Raw genomic sequence first — 20,271 nt, forward strand, 5'->3', positions numbered from 1 at the left:
CCTAAAAAGGCATCACCATCCCACTGCTCTTCACACCTGGGAAGGATTTTGCCAGTGGTAAAGTCCTTTTTGTAGCCACCACCACTGTTTATTACAATATAGGATGATGCTTTACTCGGTACAGCCTCTCTTTTCTCCCGAGCAGATAGTGGGATCTAAAAGCTTCCAATTATTTCAAGACTATGCAGCTAAGGAGGGCATCTAATCAACATAAAGAAAACCCTCAGCTCAGTATATTTGCTTGAATGGATTTGCAGGTAACAAAAGCATTCAAAAATTGGATTCCTAACGCTTTTCTGCTGGGGCTGGAGGACTGGTTTGGAGAAGGAAGGAGAAAGCTGCAGGGAGGAATGTGGGATATTCCCTCTCTCTGTACAAACACTTCTGCAGGGATTGAGAGGAGGGAAGAGATTTAAGTGAGGCACAGGCGACCTGAAATGTAGTCAATTACAACACAAAGAGTTAAAATGACACCCCTGAACTGTTCCTCTTCCCTCTCACCCCTCTGCTTTTGTGGCTTTGCAACCCAGAAGCCACAGTTTTCCATCTTTTTATTGCTCATTTCCCATCTGCTGTTTGTACAGGAATGGCTCATAGGAATTAAGGGGGAATTGCTATGGAAATCATATACTACAAAAATAAGAGTGAGAGAGTGAAAAATAAAGCATGTTATTTTGCAACTGGAGTTAGAGATTCCTAGACAGCAACTTGATTTTTATATAGGAAACATTCAGTGAAAGTTGGAAAAATCAGCACCTGGAGAGAGAGGTTTTAAAAGGATCTATTAGGAATAGCAGCCACGTGTCCCTACACACACCTCAAACTCCAAACCAGCAGAGCATCCTCCTGCAACACCCCTCGCTCCTGCCCCCATCCCAATCTGCTCCAGAGATGCTGTTTCATAATGTGAGCTCTCTTTATTATTTCTTTCTTCTCTGACAGTTTTACCAGTCCAAAAGAAATCCTGACCTGGCAGCAATTTGTATCCTGCAACACTGGATTGAAATATCACAAAACCAGAGAATAACATATGAAGTTTTAGATTAACAGAGATTTACAGGAACAACCCCAGAGTTTTGGGTCTGTTTTAAGCATTTGAAGTACTGTTAACTGACAAAATATTGAAAAACACATGTTATATCTTTTCTATTGAAAAGAAGTTGAGTTCTTGGTAACCCCAGAAGTCACTTGGCTGCTGGGGCAGATTGAAAGGGAAGCTGCTCTTAACATCCCACATGGGGTCTGAGGAGATGTCACAGTGCTGCCAGCAGAGACCCTCTGCAAGGGAAAATAACACAAGTTTCTTGCTCACTGTTGGAACTCTAAGCAATAAAGACCACCCCATCCTAAAATCCCAAGGGAATGAAAGCAGGCAAGCCCAAAAAGCAAGGGAGGCATAAAATATGGGTTGGTCTCTACCCACTCCATCCCAGCAGGACATCCGGTCCTTCCAGTACCGAAAGGGGTTACAGAGAGCTGGAAAAGGACTATTTACATGGGCATGAAGTGACAGGACAAGGAAAAAAGGATTCAAAGTGAAGGAGGGGCAGGGTTAGATGGGAGATTGGGAAGGAATTGTTCCCTGTGAGGGCGGGGAGGCCCTGGCACAGGGTGCCCAGAGAAGCTGTGGCTGCCCCTGGATCCCTGGAAGTGTTCCAGGCCAGGCTGGACAGAGCTTGGAGCAACCTGGGATGGTGGAAGGTGTCCCTGCCCATGGCAGGGGGTTGGAATGAGATGATCTTTAGGTCACTTGTAACCCAAATCATTCTGGGATTCTGTGATTATGACTCTGCAGTGCCCTTGGGCACAGGCACAGCCAGGGCTCAGAGCACATCCAAAACAGTGAATGAGCAGGCTCCTGGGAGGGCACCATCCCACAGCTTGTCCTGCTGGAAACCCACCACAAAAACACACAGACACAGCACAGCTAATGAAAAATGGCTTTAGGAAACCTCTTGGCTCAGCAACAGAGGAAACAACAAAATGCTAAATACATTTTTACATCTAGAATGGATGCTGCATTCATTAAAAAAATATATATATATTCACAGTACAAGCTCATAGTTTTCTTGTAAAAGAAAACTCTCTTTTTTGAATCCAAATATTTTATTTAGTGGTGAGCTTCTCCCTTACCCCAAAAAAATTTCATTTGGCAACAGAAATCAAACATCACTATGTTCCTGCAGAGGGGATCACACCTGATTTCCTCTCTGCTGCCATTTCTGTCACCTTTTGAAACCCCTCTCACGCCGCCAAGGACCAATTCAGATTTTAAGTCCCGTCTTCAACATTTCAGCAGGGCCAGGAGCTACCCAGCTTTGCTCCTCAGCTCTGCTTTCCTTCTCCTCAGCCCCTGCAGCTCTTCCCTGAGGTGCTGCACAGCCTGCAGGATGTCCTGGCGCTGGGGATCATCCTCTGCCCTCTCAGTGTAGAGCAGGAAATGTTTCACAGTTTGGGAGAGCAGCGTTTCGGGATCCACGTCCCCCCGGCCCAGGCGCAGCATCCTCTCGCAGGCGATGGCGTAGTTTTTGTGCCAGTTCACCGGGTGATGGGGATGGGAGTTGACAATTTCTTTGTATGACTGTTAAAAGGAACAAAAACAAAGAAAAAAAAGCAAAAGCAAAAGAAGAAAAAAAAAAAAAAAAGAAGGTAGGGGCAGCAAATTAATTGAACAAAGTGGGAGCAACAGCTTTTAAACAGTGCTTCAAAACTGCCTGGAAAGAAACAGATGCTATTTAGATGTCCAAGTCCAGAGCTGAAGTATTTCTGTAATTTGCTCTGTGTTTGCCATTCAGCAGCATGAATCAGAAATCCAAGGGGGGCTGAAACGTTTCCCTTCCAACAGCAGCTGTTTGTTTAGAAACATTACAGATGATGGTGATAACCCCACAGCACATTATGTGCTTCCCCCGGAGAGGTGTTACACCAAGCTGGGGGAAAAAAGAGATTTAACTGCCGCGCCTGCAAGACATTTACTCAATATTTCAGGAGATCAGGATGTCTTCCACAGGACTTAAGCAGTCTGTTGACTTGAGTGGGAATATTCATAAGCTCAACAGCAGGCATGTGCCCGGGAACTTTGCAGAACGGCAAAACTCACAGCAAAATGGGCAAGAATTTAGGAAACCATTTGTTGATTCTGTGCTGGACTATGAAACACTGCTCCTCTCTGCTGATACACACTGATCACTTTGTGCATCTGTTGGCATCTCAGGCAGTCCAGTATTTCCAGAGATACCTACACCAGCTTATGGGTGTTATTCTTCGGTGTGAAATGCAGCAGAATTAATTTGCAGAGAGAAGACTGTCGGATTTTACACTTGCTGGCTCAGACTGCACGACTGTGTAATGACAGAGGGGACAAGTGCATAGAGGGGACTTCAGGACAAGCAATCTCTTGGCATGGGTTTGGAGGCCAGCACAGACAACATAATTATAGCAAAAGCAGGGTGTTGACTGGTTTGCTTTTGGCATCCTCCGTGACCGAGCGGGCAAGCAGGAATGGATAAAATCCCTGAACAAATCTCTTTGAATCGGCTGTGCTCCCAGTTTGGATAAACAAGGGGAATGCAGATTACAGGGCCTGCGTGGAAACACCATATTTCCACAGACTCCAGAAATTTAAATGAAAAGAGGGGAAAAAAATTATGCTGGAGGCTAAAAAATGAGGATGCAGTGAGCACTCCTAACCCAAATGCAGGACTTACAGTGTATGCAAATGTGTAAAGTTGTGCTTTCATTTCTGCAGTCACACTGGCCTTTTCTGCGAGGTCAAAGATGAAGAAAGCTGTTTTCATCCTAGGAAAACAAGAAAAACTTCCATGTGGGAACTGCTTAATGCAGCCAGCTCACATCACAGGGTTATACACAGCTTGATCACGTCCACATGTGGGACAGCAAAGCCACCAGCAATACAAATTTCTCTCCATAATCTATTTCCTCACCCTACATCCCAACTACCTTTGAGAGACTTGGGGCAGAACCTTTTGGTGAATACAACAGCCACTTTCCTGAAGGCTTTGCTGGCATGCTTCCTCTCATCATGCCAGCCTTTTCCTTCTAAATCTTGGCACTTGCAGACCCAACAAGGCCACGGCCCATCAAGCTGCCTGCTTTGGTGTGTGTTTCCATACCAGTGAGCTGGCAGTGCCCACTGGCTGCTGGAAGAGAGCAAAGGAAAATTACCTGGCTTGCCACATCTCCTCGTTGGCGACAGCTTCCCAGGAAGAGGGGCTGAAACTAAATGGGAATGGAAATAAAATTCAGCCATCAGATCCACGTGGCTGGGTTTCACCCAGCACAGCCCTTCCAGCCCCCGCAGCTACAGACCTCCCAGGCAGGAGAAAACCTGTCATGGAGCCTGTGGCTCTGACAGCAGGGAATTCAGCTGATTCTCTGTCATTCAAAAAACTTTGTGCCTCTCTCTCCACAGAAGGAGCCTCTGGTGTATCAGGTGTTTCACAACATCCCAGATCTCAGAGCCAGAGATGTTTCTTATCACCATGGCCTATGACATTTAAACCTCTGGATGTCTTAATAATTTTAGATCCTGATCAAGTTTGAAAGTCAGAATTGGACCTCATACTTGACTAGCAATGTCCTTGCTGTTTTTTACACTGTTTTTTAGAATGGTTTTGTGTGGAAGGGGCACACAAAGATCATCTCATTCCAACTCCCTGCCATGAACAGGGACACCTTCCACTATCCCAGGTTGCTCCAAGCCCCATCCAACCTGGCCTGAAACACTGCCAGGGATGGGGCAGCCTAGCTCTCTGGGCTGTGACAGCTTCTCACCACCCTGACAGGGAAGAATTTCTCCCTGCTATCTCTCCAGAACACAAAGCATTGAGATTATGGCTCTTGCTTGATTCCTCTAACACTGCAGCGGGTGTGGCAATGCTGCTGGCAGAAAATGCTGAGCAGGAAGGAGCAGAGGCTCCTCTGCCACGTGCCTGCCATAGTCTTCAGTCCAGTTATAGAGATTCCTTGTGAGACGAATCCACTCTCCTGGGTCAAACACAGCTCCAGAAGGAACCAACTTTTCACATGTCCCCCAGGGCCAGAGCGAGTGGCTCCTTCTCCAGGTTGAGTCCCCTTCATGAAGACCTATGCAGACAAACACTTCCTTACTGCCAAAAAAAAACCAACAGAGAGATCCATGGTGAAGCCACCTCAGAGACTGTGGGCCACCCCGTGTCCCCACAAACCAGACCACACCACACTGTGCAACAAACACACCCACCCAGCACATCTCCCGTCAGCACGGGCACGTTTTGGGGCAGTCTGGAAAACAGATAAATGAATTCTCCATCTGGCATTGCCTATCTTGAGCAGCCAGGACAGCTGGCACATCCTGTCCTCTCTCTTGAACCTCCCAAACAGGCCAGAAGCTGTAGGAGAAGCCCATTTCTGCCCACTGGCACCTGGCTGTGCTCCTGTGCCTCCCCACCCTCGCAGGGCTCACCCCAGCTAGTCTAAATGCAGATGCTATTCTTATTCGTGTGAGTATCTAATCCTTTCTCCACTCTTACTAAGCTATTTTTATATGATGATTATTCCTGGAATACATTCATTCTATGCTAATCAGTTGGCCACAATGTTCACAAAGGAGAAGCAGAAGCAATTTGCTCTCCAACCATCGTCGTTCTGAGTACACAGGAACGTTCCTATTCTCTGTGATGAATTGTATCGACACCAACAACAAAAAATCATCAGTAAACACTCTGCAGATCACCTTTTTTTCCTCTCCTTCCTAAAAACCAAACCAACCTCAAAACAACAGGCAATATTATATCCGGATGGAGTTACTTCTGCAGAGATATTTTGCTTTAATTGCAAAAATAATCTCGCCACTGGGGAGGAAGTCAGTGGAGAAAATTGGTCTTTTGGATGCAGTACCAAGCTGTTCCATAAACAATTTCCAGAGGAAAAAAAAAAAAAGGTCAGAGATTTTAGGAAAGCTGTTACATATGAAAGAAATGCTTACTGTTTATTTACTTTGAGGAAACGATGGAGATTAAAGGCGAGCGTCCCGTCGGGTAATGCTCCTTCCACAGGATTCCACCGGTTCCCGGGAAAATAAACGCCAGGTAAATGCTTTGCCAGCTTGGGTAAATACCATTCGTAAGTCATCATCTAGAATAAAAGTTATTATCACAATTTGAACAGGAATCCGAAGATTTACATCAAGAAGAAATGGTTTCTGTAGGAATAATGACCATTTGCTTAGGGAAGTCACCCACCATGTCAGCAGTGAACATGAGATCAGACTGGGTCACCATGGCCAGACTGGGTCACCATGGTCAAATCAGCACCACACTGGGTCACCATGGCCAGACTGGGTCACCATGGTCAAATTGGGTCACCATGGTCAGATCACAGCACCAGACTGGGTCACCATGGTCAAATTGGGTCACCATGGTTAAATCAGCACCACACTGGGTCACCATGGTCAGACTAGTCACCATGGTCAAACCACAGCACCAGACTGGGCCAGACTGGTCACCATGGTTAAATCAGCACCAGATTGGGTCACCATGGTCAATCAAATTGGGTCACCATGGTTAAATCAGCACCAGATTGGGTCACCATAGCCAGACTGGGTCACCATGGTTAAATCAGCACCAGACTGGGCCACCATGGTCAAATTGGGTCACCATGGTTAAATCAGCACCACACTGGGTCACCATGGCCAGACTGGGTCACCATGGTTAAATCAGCACCAGACTGGGTCACCATGGTCAGACTGGGTTACCATGGTCAAACTGGGTCACCATGATCACACCACAGCACCAGACTGGGTCACCAATGCCTTCTGATCAGAGGCACATGGTCCTCACTCCACCATAGAATAGCCACTGCTGGTTAAGACACTGCTGGTTTGGTTAAACACCAGGAATTGGGTTTGGGGTGTGCCAACAAGTTTCAAAGCCAGGTGTGAGGATGATGTGACAGTGGAGGTGTGGGTGACCCATCCTGTAGCTTTTTTTTTCCCCCCATTTTTCAGTGAAAAAGGAAATGTGCATGCCAAACTCCATCCCAGAGTTAAACACAACTCTTTTAAAAAAATCAATTTTATTTATTTCTACATCATAAGTTGTAAGAGGAGAGAGTTGTCTCAAGGAGACAAAGGAGCAACTGAACTTCTGCAGCTTATGCTTAAATCTGCCTTTCTAAACAGCACTTTCTGAACATACCTCCTGGTCCACTAAGGTGATATCTGGCCTCATCCCCTCACAATAATGAAGGTAACGAAGAGCATTCCCAGGCAAGTCTCCTCTTAGCAGGATCACTGCTCCCACTGGCATGGAGGACAGCACGTTCCTTGCAAACTTATCAACAACGTAGTTGTTGCTCTGATCACAAGTGCTGAAGAGAACAGATGAAAAACAGAATCTCAAAACCAGGCATGTGCATGGCTTTGCAGAAATTCAGAGCAATTTTATGCAACGGGCACCCACAGGAGAAATTCACTCTGGTCAGGCTGGACACATCACAGAGTCACAGAAAGTTTGAGTTGGAAGGGACTTTAAAGAACATCTAATTCCACACCTTCCACTATGGAAGTTGCTCCCAGTTGTTCCCAGGTTGCTCCAACCCCATCCAGCCTGGCCTTGGACTCCCAGGGATGGAGAGTGTCAACAACTAAATCACTACAACAACTTAACATCTCCATTTTCAGAGAAAATGAGATACAGAAACAAAGCTTTTAAAGAACAGGCCCTCAGGAAGCACCACCCACAACAATTTTGCCAGAATACACACACTAACTTCACACCTTCACCTTAATTCTGATTTCTTCTTGGGCTAAATCTAAAACCTTATTAGTGGGTGCTGGAAGTGCCAGTACAACGTTGGTTCAGTAGAGCATTTGAAATCCTCCTCATCCTTTAATGTTTCCATTAAGATTGAAAACCCCACGTTTTTGTAGTATGAGGCAGAAGTTGATTCATATGATCTGAGATTGGATCCTTTTCACTGAAGTTGTGTGCACATATTCCAGGTATGGATTCAAGTGAGACTTGAGGACAGGAGCTATGACTGGCTCACCTATGGACAAGCCTTTGGAAAAGGTGTGGCAAAAAAAGGATTCCTGAGGATGAAGTCTGCACTTCTTTGGTCAGCCTGTACCTGAGAATCCCACTGATTCCCATCCAAGTAACTGCATGGGTTATGGGATAAAGGAAGCCCCAAACTACAGATTTATATCTTTAAAAATGGGGAAAAATCAGAAAAAAACTTCAGGGCACAAGGCAGCGTGAAGGAAAGCTAGAGAAGTTCGGAACACATTAATTCTGCCAACCTCCTTAAGGAGAAAAAGCACAGATTTACAAGGGTTTTTTGGAAGTTTATGTATCTTCAAAGTTGTTTTCCCTCAACCTCTGTGACATCCCCATTCACAGCCTGGAATTGGTGACTCTGAGGAGATCAAACCAGGGGGTTCTGCAGGCTGTGACCATGCAAGCTTAGGTGGGGTGTGAAAAGTGCCCTTCCCACTCCCAGCCAAGGACAGAAACCCCAGGAGCACCCCAAGTCACCCTGCGAGGTGGCACCAAGGGAACTTCTCACCTGTAATTTGCCCAAAGTTGAGAAGCAACGAGAGCAAGAGCAGGAAGCCACTCCAGGCATGGCAGCAGCCAGGTGCCCTCCAGCACAGTGCCCCTGCCAAGGCTGGCCAGCGTGGCCAGCCCCAGCCCTGCCAGCACGGCCACCACAGCACTGCTCTGCAGCCAGAACCGCTCCACCTAGGAGAGAGAATCCCAGAATTTGGCTTGGGTTGGAAGGGACCACAAAGATCATCCCATTCTACCCCCCATCCCACACCTTCCACTAGACCAGGTTGCTCCAAGCCCTGTCCAACCTGGCCTTGGAGTTGTATTTTGGCACCTCCTGCAGTTTCAAGACAATTGCCTGCTGCTGGTCAGGTGGTTTTAAGGTTTTGAATTAACATGCCAGAGCAACTTTGGAAGTGCAACTTACCACACCTAGAAACAGAGGCTTTGTAACATCCAAATTTGCTCTCCAAGCAAAGAAAAGGGAATAAAGGCAGAGCATTCCAGTGAAGAGCCAGATCACAGGTGATTTCTGCTGCTTCTTCCTATTAAAAAAAAAAATGTATCACTCCTGAGACATGATGAAAAACGAAACAAAAATTATATGTGCTTGAACTCCTTGCATACCTAAATGCACTTAAAACAAGGAGCTGATAAGCTGATAAGTCTTTCTTTATCTTTGTCATTTATGAAACTTCTGGTTTTAAAGCACAAAACCATCAGGATTTCAGGAGTTTGAATTTTGCCATCTACCAAGCCACGGGGTTAACCAGGAGTAAGGGATATTTTCCTGTTAATAATTGATGACCACAGCCAATTGCTGCAATCTCTTTAGCAGCAAGTAGAAGGCAAAACAAGCTGCCCATGCAGGCAGTAAGAAAAATTGAGAAAAAATGCACATTGAAGCAAATATTGTTCAACTTACAGCAGTGCCACCAGTGCCAGGACAAGGACAGGAAGTGAGAGCTCTGACTTCATCTGTGCCAGCTGAAAACTGTGGAGAAATTAAAGAGTGGATTTGTCACCCCCAAATCATCCCTGCACTCAATTAAAGTGTCAGGAGAAGCAGGAAATAAGCACAACTGAATATATTCCCATTCTGCTGGGATTAAGTCTACCAGAAATGGGACAAGGGTGGGTTATATGGCAGAATTTTGAAGGGAAAATCACTGGGATAGGGGATTCAGTGTTTTTCCTTCAGTGGGGAAGACAGAGGGCAAGGATGCTGGACACACACGACCCCAGCTCTGCACAGGGTGAGGAAAGGAAGGCCAGGAGCCACTTTGGCCCAAAGGACAGCAGCAGCAACAGGTTAGAGTCCACTGAAAGGCACAGCCAAGGTGTTACTCACAGCAGCATCTCTCCCATACTGCATCCTGCCTCGGACTTGGCCTGAAATAAAAACAAAGGAAACCCATGAGGAACCCACACACTGATTGGGTATCACTGGGGCAAGGAAGGTCTTCTCATTTTCTGTTTGCAAGAAAGGCAGCAAGCTCTGCTCCAACCTTCACTGCAAGGTGCTCTCCCACGTTCCTGTTTTATGTGATTTATCCCCTGGGTAAGCATTTCTTCAAGGTGCTGACAACTCATTATCCTGTGATAGAGCATGTCCTATGGTTTAACCATGATCTCTGCTGTATCATGGCATCATTTGGGTTGGAAAAGCCCTCTGAGGTCATCGAGTCCAACCATTCCCCCAGCACTACCCAGCCCACCACTAACCCATGTCCCCAAGTGCCACAGCCACACATCTTCTCAATCCCTCCAGGGATGGGGATTCCACCACTGCCCTGGGCAGCCTATTCCAATTCCTGACTATTCTTTCTGTGATTTTTTTTTCCTAATATCCAATCTAAATCTTTCCTGCCACTACTTGAGGCCATGTTCTGTATCTTCATGCTGCAATTATTTTCTGTGACATCTCCCCACAGCCTGAGACAAGCTCAATTCCTCCTTGCTTACCAGACTTGCCCCTTTCTCCTCTGCCCTGACAGATGCAGAGCTGCACAAAATCTTTATGAGATAATGAGAATTTTTATTGCAGAGACTTGCAATCCATGGCACATGTCTAGGAAAAAGACATGCTATGTGGAGGGGAGGAATTATCTTCATTGCTGCTTGTTAGAAAAGTGGCCACTAGATTAAAGAAAAGGTAAACAGATTCAGGAGGTCTGGAAGGAATATTTAATCTCAATAAAAATGGAATAGTTAATTGCATCCAGGATTTGATTAAAAAGTAAGTGTTAGAGGATACAGAGCCAGCACACAGCTCCTGAAGCCCCACCTTGCTGGCAGCTGATGGCCCAGGTCACATCCATCACAGAGATAACATTTCTGATCCATGGCTTACAGGTGGAATCCTCCCTAAAATATTTTCTGGGCTTTTTTTTTTTTTGACCCTGCCTGCCCTTAAAACAGAGCTATGGGATGTAAAAGCTGTCTGTCCATCCAGCAGTGCTCTGGCATTATCCCAACTGGCACCAGGACCAAACGTTTGGATTTTGCTGTATTTATTGCTCCTGCTTCAGACAAGTTCATCCTAAATGTGATTTGTGGTGTAGGATTACACGCAGTCCATCCCTAAGCCTCCTGAACATCAACTTGAATTCATCACATTTGATGGGGAGAGGAGTTAAGGGATTTGCATGCCTCGGTATTGCTCTGCCCAGTGGAGGCTGATTCTCAGGAGACAGCTGGGAACAGGACAACAGGGGAAGTCTCACAAGTTCTTCAGAGGGTGGACCTGATCTCTGTAGGGGTTTTGGGGCAGATTTAGTGGCAGCAGCAGGAATTACCATGTCTTTTGACACACATCCTACAGCCACACAGCTCTCTGAGTAGGGTGGAATGGCACAGTGACAGTGATGCCGTGTCATGCTGGCTGCATGTGAAAGGTGATTTCTGAGGATGTGGAGCTCCAGGACTCCAGGGAGTGACAGAACATGTAGACTACACCTTTTTATTGTTTTCCTCCCAGTGGTGTGATTTCCCAGCCCTCTGCCCTGAAAGCTTGGAAGCAGGACAGATTCTGGGGTGATGTGCTGGTGATTTCTTGGGTGGCCAGAGCCCAATGTTCAAGTCAGGGCTGGAGGATAAGGATGCAAATCCTACACTCTGAAAGCAATCATGGATTTTTCCGTCTCTTAGAAAGAGCAGGGACCCCAATAACTCAAATCAGAGGTTCCTGAGAACCCTCAAACCAACCAATCACTTAAATTCAACATTAGTAAGTTAAGAGGAATACTTTAGAACCCTCAAACCAACCACTCACTTAAATTCAACATCAGTAAATTAAAGAGGAATAGTTTTTAAATGAAAACTACTTGTGACCTCTTTAAATGTCTGAGTTAAAAATAGAAAAATAAGACAATATTCATCTTAAAAACACAAGATTGATGTCACCGACTCCCTCTGGCACAGTTTGTTCTTTGGGCTCCTACACACATAAGATACCCATATAGCTCCCAGGAAATAATTTGGCTCACCCCATAAGGCAATGAGAATTATCTCTTTGCTTTCCCAGCCATGTGACCCATTCCCAGAAAACCTGACAGGTCAGGAGGTCGAAATCCGAAATGAATGCTTAAAAAATGAAACATTTTCAATTTCCTTCCCCGCAAGCCCTTAATCATCACAAACAGAACATTCCTGCTGTTGCATAAGTGAAGAGGAAGCAATTTAGGAAGTGACCCTTGTTTACCAGATTGAATGTCCCATATTCTTCCCTCAGAAAGTGGGTCAAAAATCCTTGAAAAGTCGTCTGGTCTCCCCATGTCCAGCGGGCTCGATTGAGGTAGGACGAAGCCGGCAGATAGAGATAAGGCAGCAAACCAGCCAAGAAGCATAAACCCAACTTCAGCAAATGGCCTAAGGACAATTCCTGCACCAAAATATGTCATATTGCATAACAATGTTTATTTTAGTTTAATCACGCTGGAACTTCAAGAACAGATAAAGAAAAAACATCAAATATATTTACACAGAGCTGATCTCTCAATTTATAGTAAGTCCCTACAAAATGCTATGTTAAACCTTACGATTTTGTGGATTACTAGGAAACTGCATCAAACTGATCTCCTTTGCATGGCAGGGTGAAATTTAAGTGAAGCAAATAATATTAGCTAGGACTCATGAGTATCATACTCATTGCATCTTTCACATTTAAATCATGGCATGACATGCATAGATGGCTGAAGCACTGCAAGGCTGAGATAACCCACTTTGCAGCGATTAAGAGTTGGCTGGTTTTCCATCTGGCAAAAAAAAAAAATAAACCACCCCACATAAATGCTGCTCTAGTACAACTGCACACATCATCACCATCATCAGGAGTCAGTTTTGCCATTTACTTGATCGTGATTACGCTGGCTAAATTGGATAGGCCAACTTTTGGGGTGGGATTTTCGAGACTGCCTAAGGGGTCAGGGAGACAAGACTTTCAAAGGGACTTCTGTGCCTAACTCCTTTAAGTGCTTTGGAAAATCCCACCCTAGAATATTGCACGCTTGCTTTGTCGTTAGCCAGTGCCCTGTCAATCAAAGCACTTCCTCAGCATTTGGGGTTACTGGGAGTGTTGATCTATGGAGCAGAGAAAGGAGCTTGATAATGATGGTGGTCAGAGCTCCTCCAGAAGAAAAGTGTCTGATTTGTGCTTTAAAAAGGTAGTTTTCCATCCATTTCTATCTTAGTCAGTGGTTTCCTGCAGCAGGCACTACTGGGCTGTCCAATGTATTTCCCAGGATTATCACATTGGCACAGCATTGCCTTTGCTGGAAATCCCAGAGGTCTCTCTAGACCTCCCTGCTCAAAAAAACCCCAAAACAAACTGTTTAAAGAACACAAATATATTGCAGAAGTGATACTTGACTGTGTTAATGGAAATACATGGCCAGAAAAGGGGGTTGCTGGGGATGCTGAAGAGATTTTGGATTAAGCTTGTCTGAGTTGCATCACATTTCTTGCAGCTCATGTGCTTCACCCAGGCTTAGTTATGCCCTGTGACACTACTGAGAACCACAGGGTGGATGTGGCTTTTGCTGATTGCCACCAGAGAGCCAACACACATAAATTCATCTCCAGGTGAGCTATGGCATGGGGAAATTTGAGTTTTCAGTTCCAAGGATTATTTGAGCTCACAGTGTATTTGCAAGCAGCTGGGGCAGAGCGCTCCTGTGCCAGGGGACACAAGTGGGTCACAGATCACCAGCATGAGCAAAGGCCCTAAATTGTGATCACAGAACCCCAGAATGGTTTGGTTTGGAAGAGAAGTTAGAGATCATGTTGTTTTAACCCCCTGTCATGGCAGGGACACCTTCCACTGTTCCAGGCTGCTGCAAGCCCTGTCTAACCTGGCCTGGAACACTTCCAGGGATCCAGGGGCAGCCACAGCTTCTCTGGGCACCCTGTGCCAGGGCCTCCGCACCCTCTCAGGGAAGAATTTCTTCTTAATATCTAAATCTAATCCTTGCCTCTATCAGTTTAAAGCCTCTTGTCCTATCACTCAATGCCCTTGCAAAAGCCTTCTTGAAGACCCTCTTTAAATCAGACCCCCTTGAGATCAGTAGCTGTGGTGTCAGACTGGACCTTCAGTGGGTCATGATTAATCACATGCATCAAGTTAAAAGTGGCACAAGTTCTGGGGGAGAAGAATTAATCCCAGCCTTAGAAAAACAAAGGTGTGAGTGTGTAAATACATACCCTCTTTCTGAAAAGCCGTGAGAGAACCCAGGGCACAACACAAGCAACATAAAGCACTATGGTGTGCTGATTGCACAGGCTGAGCCCACAGCAAAAGGCACCCAATTTAGAGATCTGAGAGGAGAAAAAAAAAAAAAAAGTCAGAATTACTATTTACAAGTTTGCAAAAACATCCAGAGATCAAAAAAGATTCAGCATAGCATCCTTACAGGAGAAAGGCAAATACACCAGTGAGCATTGGTCAGTTGAAACACAGAACTCAAGGGATTTTTTTATTTGTTACAGGGAGATTCCAACAGTTTAACAGAAAAAATTCTTTAAGATGTGTCCAGCTGAACAGCCATGCTTCTATGCACACAGAGAGCCTGTGCAGCATCACCACATCCTAATGATGGGATGAGTCCAATTCCTGAGCCCAGCTGCACAGCAGAGACTGCCCAGAAGTTCACTAGGAGTGATTTTTCAGAAATGTTCTAAAATAAAGCCATTATCTACAGAAATTTAATTTTTTTGTAACAGGAACGATTTTTCCCTCTTTGTTAGGCACACAGGGCTAAAGTCAGGGCTGCACAAACTTCCTAAAGCAAGGGAATTAAAGGTGACACTCCTCGTTACTCCAAAACCTCAAGCCTGTTCCAGTGCCCAACCACCCTCTGGGGAAAGAACCTTTTCCTGATATCCAACCTAAACCTCCCCTGCGTGTTTCAGCCCCTGGTGAGGGTGGTGTGTGAGATGCAACCACTTGCTTTGGTGTAGTGATGGGATCACCTTGTAAATTTTAATTAACTGCTCAGCATTCCACGCTGGACACTGCCCTGCCATGGAAGCACCTTGCCATAAGTTCAGAAAAACCTCTGTGGGTCTCAGAGCTGCCTGGCAGGGCTCAGAACCACCTCAGTCATTTTTTAAATACATGGATGAGCTCCAATATGATGCCTGCATGAGCATCTGATTTATGAAAAGCACTGCAAGCTTGCTGTTGGCAGCCTGGCCTCTTCCAGGCGTGGGATGCCAGACACTCAAAAAAACATTGGAACAAGCTCCTTAACTGCTTCTGAAAATCTAATTTTGAAAATCCCATTGGAAACTGGGCATGTGAAACATGGGAGAAGGTTGGAAAATGCCCAGCTCCATGTCTGTAGAGTTCAGGTTGTGGGGATCTTGGGACGCTGCTCATTAGAAAATAATAATTACCCCAAAAAAATCCAATGGTGAAACAAGATCTCTGTAGCCATTGATAAAACATGTTATTTGAGAACTCATGAAGCTGAGTAAACTACCACTGCAGACTCCCGAAATTCTAGCCTAGCTCGACAAAAATCCCTTTATTCACACAATTTACAGGAGTCACAGCAGGCAAGTCTGTCGGAGGAAAAGAGATCAGATGTTCAGGCAAACAAAAGTAGAAAGAACAAGACTGCTGAGCAAAAATATAATTTGGCTGACTAGTCTGTTTATAAAGTAGAAAATACAGCATGAAATTTAAAGTCTCTGTGTTTAACAATGCCATTATTTTAGGGGCACATTTAATTTCAAAAGAAAAACTGATTGAAAATTTGCTCGTCCCTGGTTTTGAGTTGGAACCTGGTTTCTGATTAGATGAAGTTTTCTGTAAAATATATCCATTTACCCTGAAGAAAATTACCAATTCTTAAACAAAACCTTGAACACTCACAGCCTAGTTTGTGTCTTTGAAGCAGGATGAACTAAAATGTTTAGATTGAAATTATTTTGGTTTTCCTGCTGCCATCCTGTGAGTATCAAATAAATCAATCCTAAACCCATCCAACAGGTCCCAACTCAATCCTCAAGCAAAGTGGGCAGGGTTTTTTCAATGTTTGCCACTTTTGAACATCCAGGTAAGTCAGGGATGGACCCCACCCAGCACAGGTGCTGAAACAAGACCCAAAACTTGGCCTTTTTATTTAAGCAAAACTAAATCAGCAGTAAACAAACAGGAAATTAAACAAACAAGTGCTCACCAATAACAAAAAAAATAACCATTCACTTTTCTTGAGATGTTTTACCTTTGATCTCTCTTCTGCAGTGGATGCTTCCTCAAAATGAGCAGTGAGAGCCATCAGCAGCCCCACAAACAGATTGTTTAAGCTGAAAACCTCCGCCGTGATGGACCACTGCCATGTTAGACGAGAAAATGAAAACACCCCCGCAGCAAGGATTCCTCCAGCATATGAGCCAGAAAGCCTGCAAACACAGATAACATGAAATCTTCTTTTCCAACAAAAAAAAAAAGCTTACTTTATTGTCCTTATTTTTTAAATTTAAAAAAAAAAAAACATACTGCAGCAACAGCAATGAGTGCCACCCAGCACCCTGCCAAAACATTATATGGTTAAGATCTCCCTAATAATTTCTCTGTTAAAGATTGCCATTGGAAAGAGCAGAGCCTGTTTGCCAGCCACCCAACACCAAAGAATCTGCTTCTTCTCGCCATGAAAACTTCCAGGATTCAATTTGCTTCAGAAATCCTGATGAGGGAAGGCCCAGAGGGTCGTGGTGCACAGAGCCAGGGAGTCATGGCTTTAATGGGATACTCTGGAGGAGATGCCAGCAAGGATACAGCCTTCAATTCATCCAGGAGCTGAATTAAGAGTGGATTAGAGCTATTGAGGATGGACAGCATTGGCAGGGCTTTCCTGGGGGGGTTTTGGTGTCCTGGGCATTGCAGCACCCACAGTCCCAGCAGGGAGAGGTCAGGAGTGTGGGAAATGCTCCAGCAAGGAGGGACAGGGTGAAGCACCCACAGCTGGGATGGCTGTGGGCCCAAAGCTGGCCATCTCTGTGACTCCCAGATGGGATTATGGCACATTCCCCACAGAGCTGCCTGCCCAGCTCAGCTGGATGCTGCAGCCAGCCACGAGGTGGAATTCAGGAAAGCCATTCCACCACAGTGGCTTTTCCCACCCAATCTCACTGGGAGCAGCTCTGGCTCTGCCTGTCTGGAAGCTCTCCCCTTTAGGAAGTCACCCTGAAAAAACACAGTGTGGGGCACCACAACATGCTCAACCAAGCTTTATCCAAAAACACAAATAGCTGTGGCTGTGGTCAAAGCTATACTCCAGAAATTCACCATTCCACTGTAAGACTCAGCTAGTCTCCACCACAAATTGGGTATTTTTCTAATTCCACCCTAGACACACACAGTTCCATTTAATCCTAACAATTCTAGCAGGTTTAAGACAAAAAAATTATAAACTACCCAACCTCTTTATCAATCTACACGTGTGACTTCCACATGAGATCGTGAGATGAGGAAGCTCCTGATGGAACCCTCTCTACAATGGCTCCTCTGCTTGATTTGCCAGAGTACCTGAAGGTATCTGGAAAATATCACTAATGATTTTTATCTGCTTTGTGAAGTATTTTGAGATCTGCACCTGCAGGATGTAGCCAAAGGGTGAAAAGTATGGAGAAAAAAGGAAACAAATCTGAGGTGTTCCAGGCCAAGCTCAAGGTGACAGAGAGTTCAACATGAAGACTGTGGGAAGAAATCTAAAAAAATCAAGAGTTGGGAAAAAACCTAAAGAAAAATACCAGGTAAGGGCAGCAGGACCATGTGTCATGAAAAACCAAGTTATCCCCAATACACAAATCCACTTCATGATGCTCCTGTTTTGACTAAGCCATTTAAACATTTCAAACGTTAAGTTATAAAGGAACAACTCCATAAACCCCTTTGAAATTCTTGCAGGGAAATAAGGTAAAAAAAAAAAAAAAAAAAGGTGAAACAACTTTTCCAAAAATCTTCAGAAAAGCAGCATTTTAGGCAAACATCCCAATCATTCACCAATTCTTCTCGTCTTCCCCAGAAGAGACTAAAACATATCATCAGAGTTCAAATGAGATAAAAGAAACCCCATCCTCCTGACAAAAAGTCTAACATGTGAGTAGAGTTTTATGAAACAAGGCTTAAGCAAAGGCCACTCAATCCAAAGCTGAAAGATTTATCCCAGCCATGTGGGACAGAGGACACCTCTGCTCACTGAGCAGAGCAAGGTCAGGAGCCCAAACTAAGCACAGCCCACACACCTGTGCCCACAGAATCATAAAAACAATCACAGAATGGCTTAGGTTGGAAGGGAACTTAAAGATCATCCTGTTCCAACCTAAGCCATGGGCAGGGACACCTTCCACTACTCCAGGTTGCTCCAAGCCCTGTCCAGCCTGGCTTTGGGCACTTCCAGGGTTCCAGGGCAGCCACAGCTGCTGTGGGCACCCTGTGCCAGGGTCTCACACCCTCACAGGCAGGAATTCCTTCCAATATCCCACCTAACCCTCCCCTCTGGCAGTGAGAAGCCATTCCCCCTTGTCCTGTCACTCCAGGCCCTTGTCCAAGTCTCTCCTCATCTCTCCTGGAGCTCTTTTAGGTTTTGGAAGGGGTTTTAAAGTCTCCCTGGAATCTTCTCCAGGCTGAACAGCTTCCTTAGGAAACTCACGGGAAATCCAGGCTGTGACAGCCCATTTCATGCTCGGAGCACTAAGCTCCTCTAAGTACCATAGATGTCAAAAAACCAAATGGTAATGTGCTGCATTCTTGAAGAACATCAAGAAAACAGCTTTGGGAAGTGCAAGCTGGAGACCAAGAGTTTTACTGCAGGTTCTGTTACCAGCAATGGAAAGAATGGATTTCTGAGTTTGCTGATTCAGAGGGAAACTCTCAGAAGTGGAAGCAATCAGAGCAGGCATCTCCAGAAGAGGATGAAGAGCACCTGGCAGAAGAAATGCAAAAATCCACAGCACAAAGCAGCACCAGCTGGACAAGTAGAATTTAATCCCATGCGATTAGCAGCATGATTTTGGGACAAATTAAATCAATCCTGCCCTGCAGCTGGGATAACATGGTCATACAGCTCATTTTGATCAACATGAGGGTCTCCATGCTCCTCTGCCTCTGCAGCCTCTTGGAGTTCTCCAGCACAGAGTGATAATGTGTCACATCTCTCTTGCCTCAGAGCCAAGATGACCTCAAATGGCACGCTGTCCAAGGAGGTGACAAAAAAACCTCAGGCATGGACAGCTCAGCCACCTACACCACTTTGGGCCAAAGACCAACCTCAAGGTGGAAAAGACACCAATGGGTGTTCAGCGCTGCAGAGTGAGATGAAAGAACTCTCCAGAAATGGAACAAAGATGAGAGTTAAACAGAAATGTGAAAAATTGAAAAAGCAAAGGAATGGGACAAAGCTTTGAAACTGAGGTCAAGAAGCCTAAAGGCAAGAACTGATTTTTCCCTCATCCCTGGAAGGGTTCCATGCCAGGTTGGATGGGGATTGCAGCAGCCTGGTCTAGTGAAAGGTGTCCCTACCCATGGCAGGAGGTTGGAACGGGATGAGCTTCAAGATCCTTTCCAACCCAAAACATCCTGGGATTCTGTGATTCTCTAAAAAGAACAAAAAGAATTGCAAAGGAGCACAGTGGAGATGCTGGTGACATGTTACATAGGGCAGCAGGACATTAGGGGGCCAGAAGATAATGGCTGCTTTAATTACAGGCACAGAGGGAATCCTTGTGGTTAAGACAGAGTATTTTGTGGAAGAAGGTTAATGCAAGAGCTAAAGGAGACCTCCCCTAAGTCCAGCAAGAGCTCAGCAACCCAGTGACCAATGTGGAGACAGAGGTCACTTGTTATGTGGAAGAAGTTTTTCACAGCATACAGTCACTTGTCTCACCAAAATCAAACATCAGGCCTGGCACTGACAATGCAAATATTTCCTGCAATGAAGCCCTGATGGACAAGATGGAATCACAGAGCCTTTGGGCTCAGCTGGAGCCTGGAGCCCCACACTCTGCCCTCTGCACTGGCTGGAGTCTTCCCATGTTGGGAGAAGGAAACATTTGGGATTTTTCCTGGAAATACCTTCTAGTTGCTTAACACTGTCTCTCCTTTTGACAGCACATCAGGACTGCAGAGCTGAGAGCAGCAGAGAATCATCCTCACTCAACTTCTACTCCTGCTTCTGTCTTTAAAAACATTTTTTAAATAGAGCTGAGGTGCTAC

General features: G+C 45.3%; 1 protein-coding gene across 2 annotated transcripts in view; it reads right to left on the reverse strand.

Annotated features, from left to right (window-relative positions):
• Positions 1-892: 892 nt before the first annotated feature.
• Positions 893-20,271, reverse strand: part of TMEM260 (transmembrane protein 260) — a 33,956-nt gene continuing 14,577 nt past the window's right edge. The window contains exons 4-16 of one of the 2 annotated variants that reach the window (XM_077783905.2): positions 16,280-16,457; positions 14,253-14,366; positions 12,256-12,435; positions 9,904-9,944; positions 9,478-9,546; positions 8,980-9,097; positions 8,569-8,744; positions 7,197-7,368; positions 5,987-6,135; positions 4,953-5,129; positions 4,186-4,239; positions 3,708-3,798; positions 893-2,581 (exon numbers count right to left, since the gene is read on the reverse strand). In XM_077783905.2, the coding sequence (XP_077640031.2) occupies positions 2,309-2,581; positions 3,708-3,798; positions 4,186-4,239; positions 4,953-5,129; positions 5,987-6,135; positions 7,197-7,368; positions 8,569-8,744; positions 8,980-9,097; positions 9,478-9,546; positions 9,904-9,944; positions 12,256-12,435; positions 14,253-14,366; positions 16,280-16,457 (1,792 nt within the window). In that variant the 3' untranslated portion in view covers positions 893-2,308. The remainder of the gene's footprint in view (positions 2,582-3,707; positions 3,799-4,185; positions 4,240-4,952; positions 5,130-5,986; positions 6,136-7,196; positions 7,369-8,568; positions 8,745-8,979; positions 9,098-9,477; positions 9,547-9,903; positions 9,945-12,255; positions 12,436-14,252; positions 14,367-16,279; positions 16,458-20,271) is intronic. The other variant, XM_085580982.1, reaches the window with a different exon arrangement.

This window comes from Lonchura striata, chromosome 5, assembly GCF_050655825.1.
Source record: "Lonchura striata isolate lonStrDom1 chromosome 5, ASM5065582v1, whole genome shotgun sequence".
NCBI classification, from domain to species: Eukaryota; Metazoa; Chordata; class Aves; order Passeriformes; family Estrildidae; genus Lonchura; species Lonchura striata.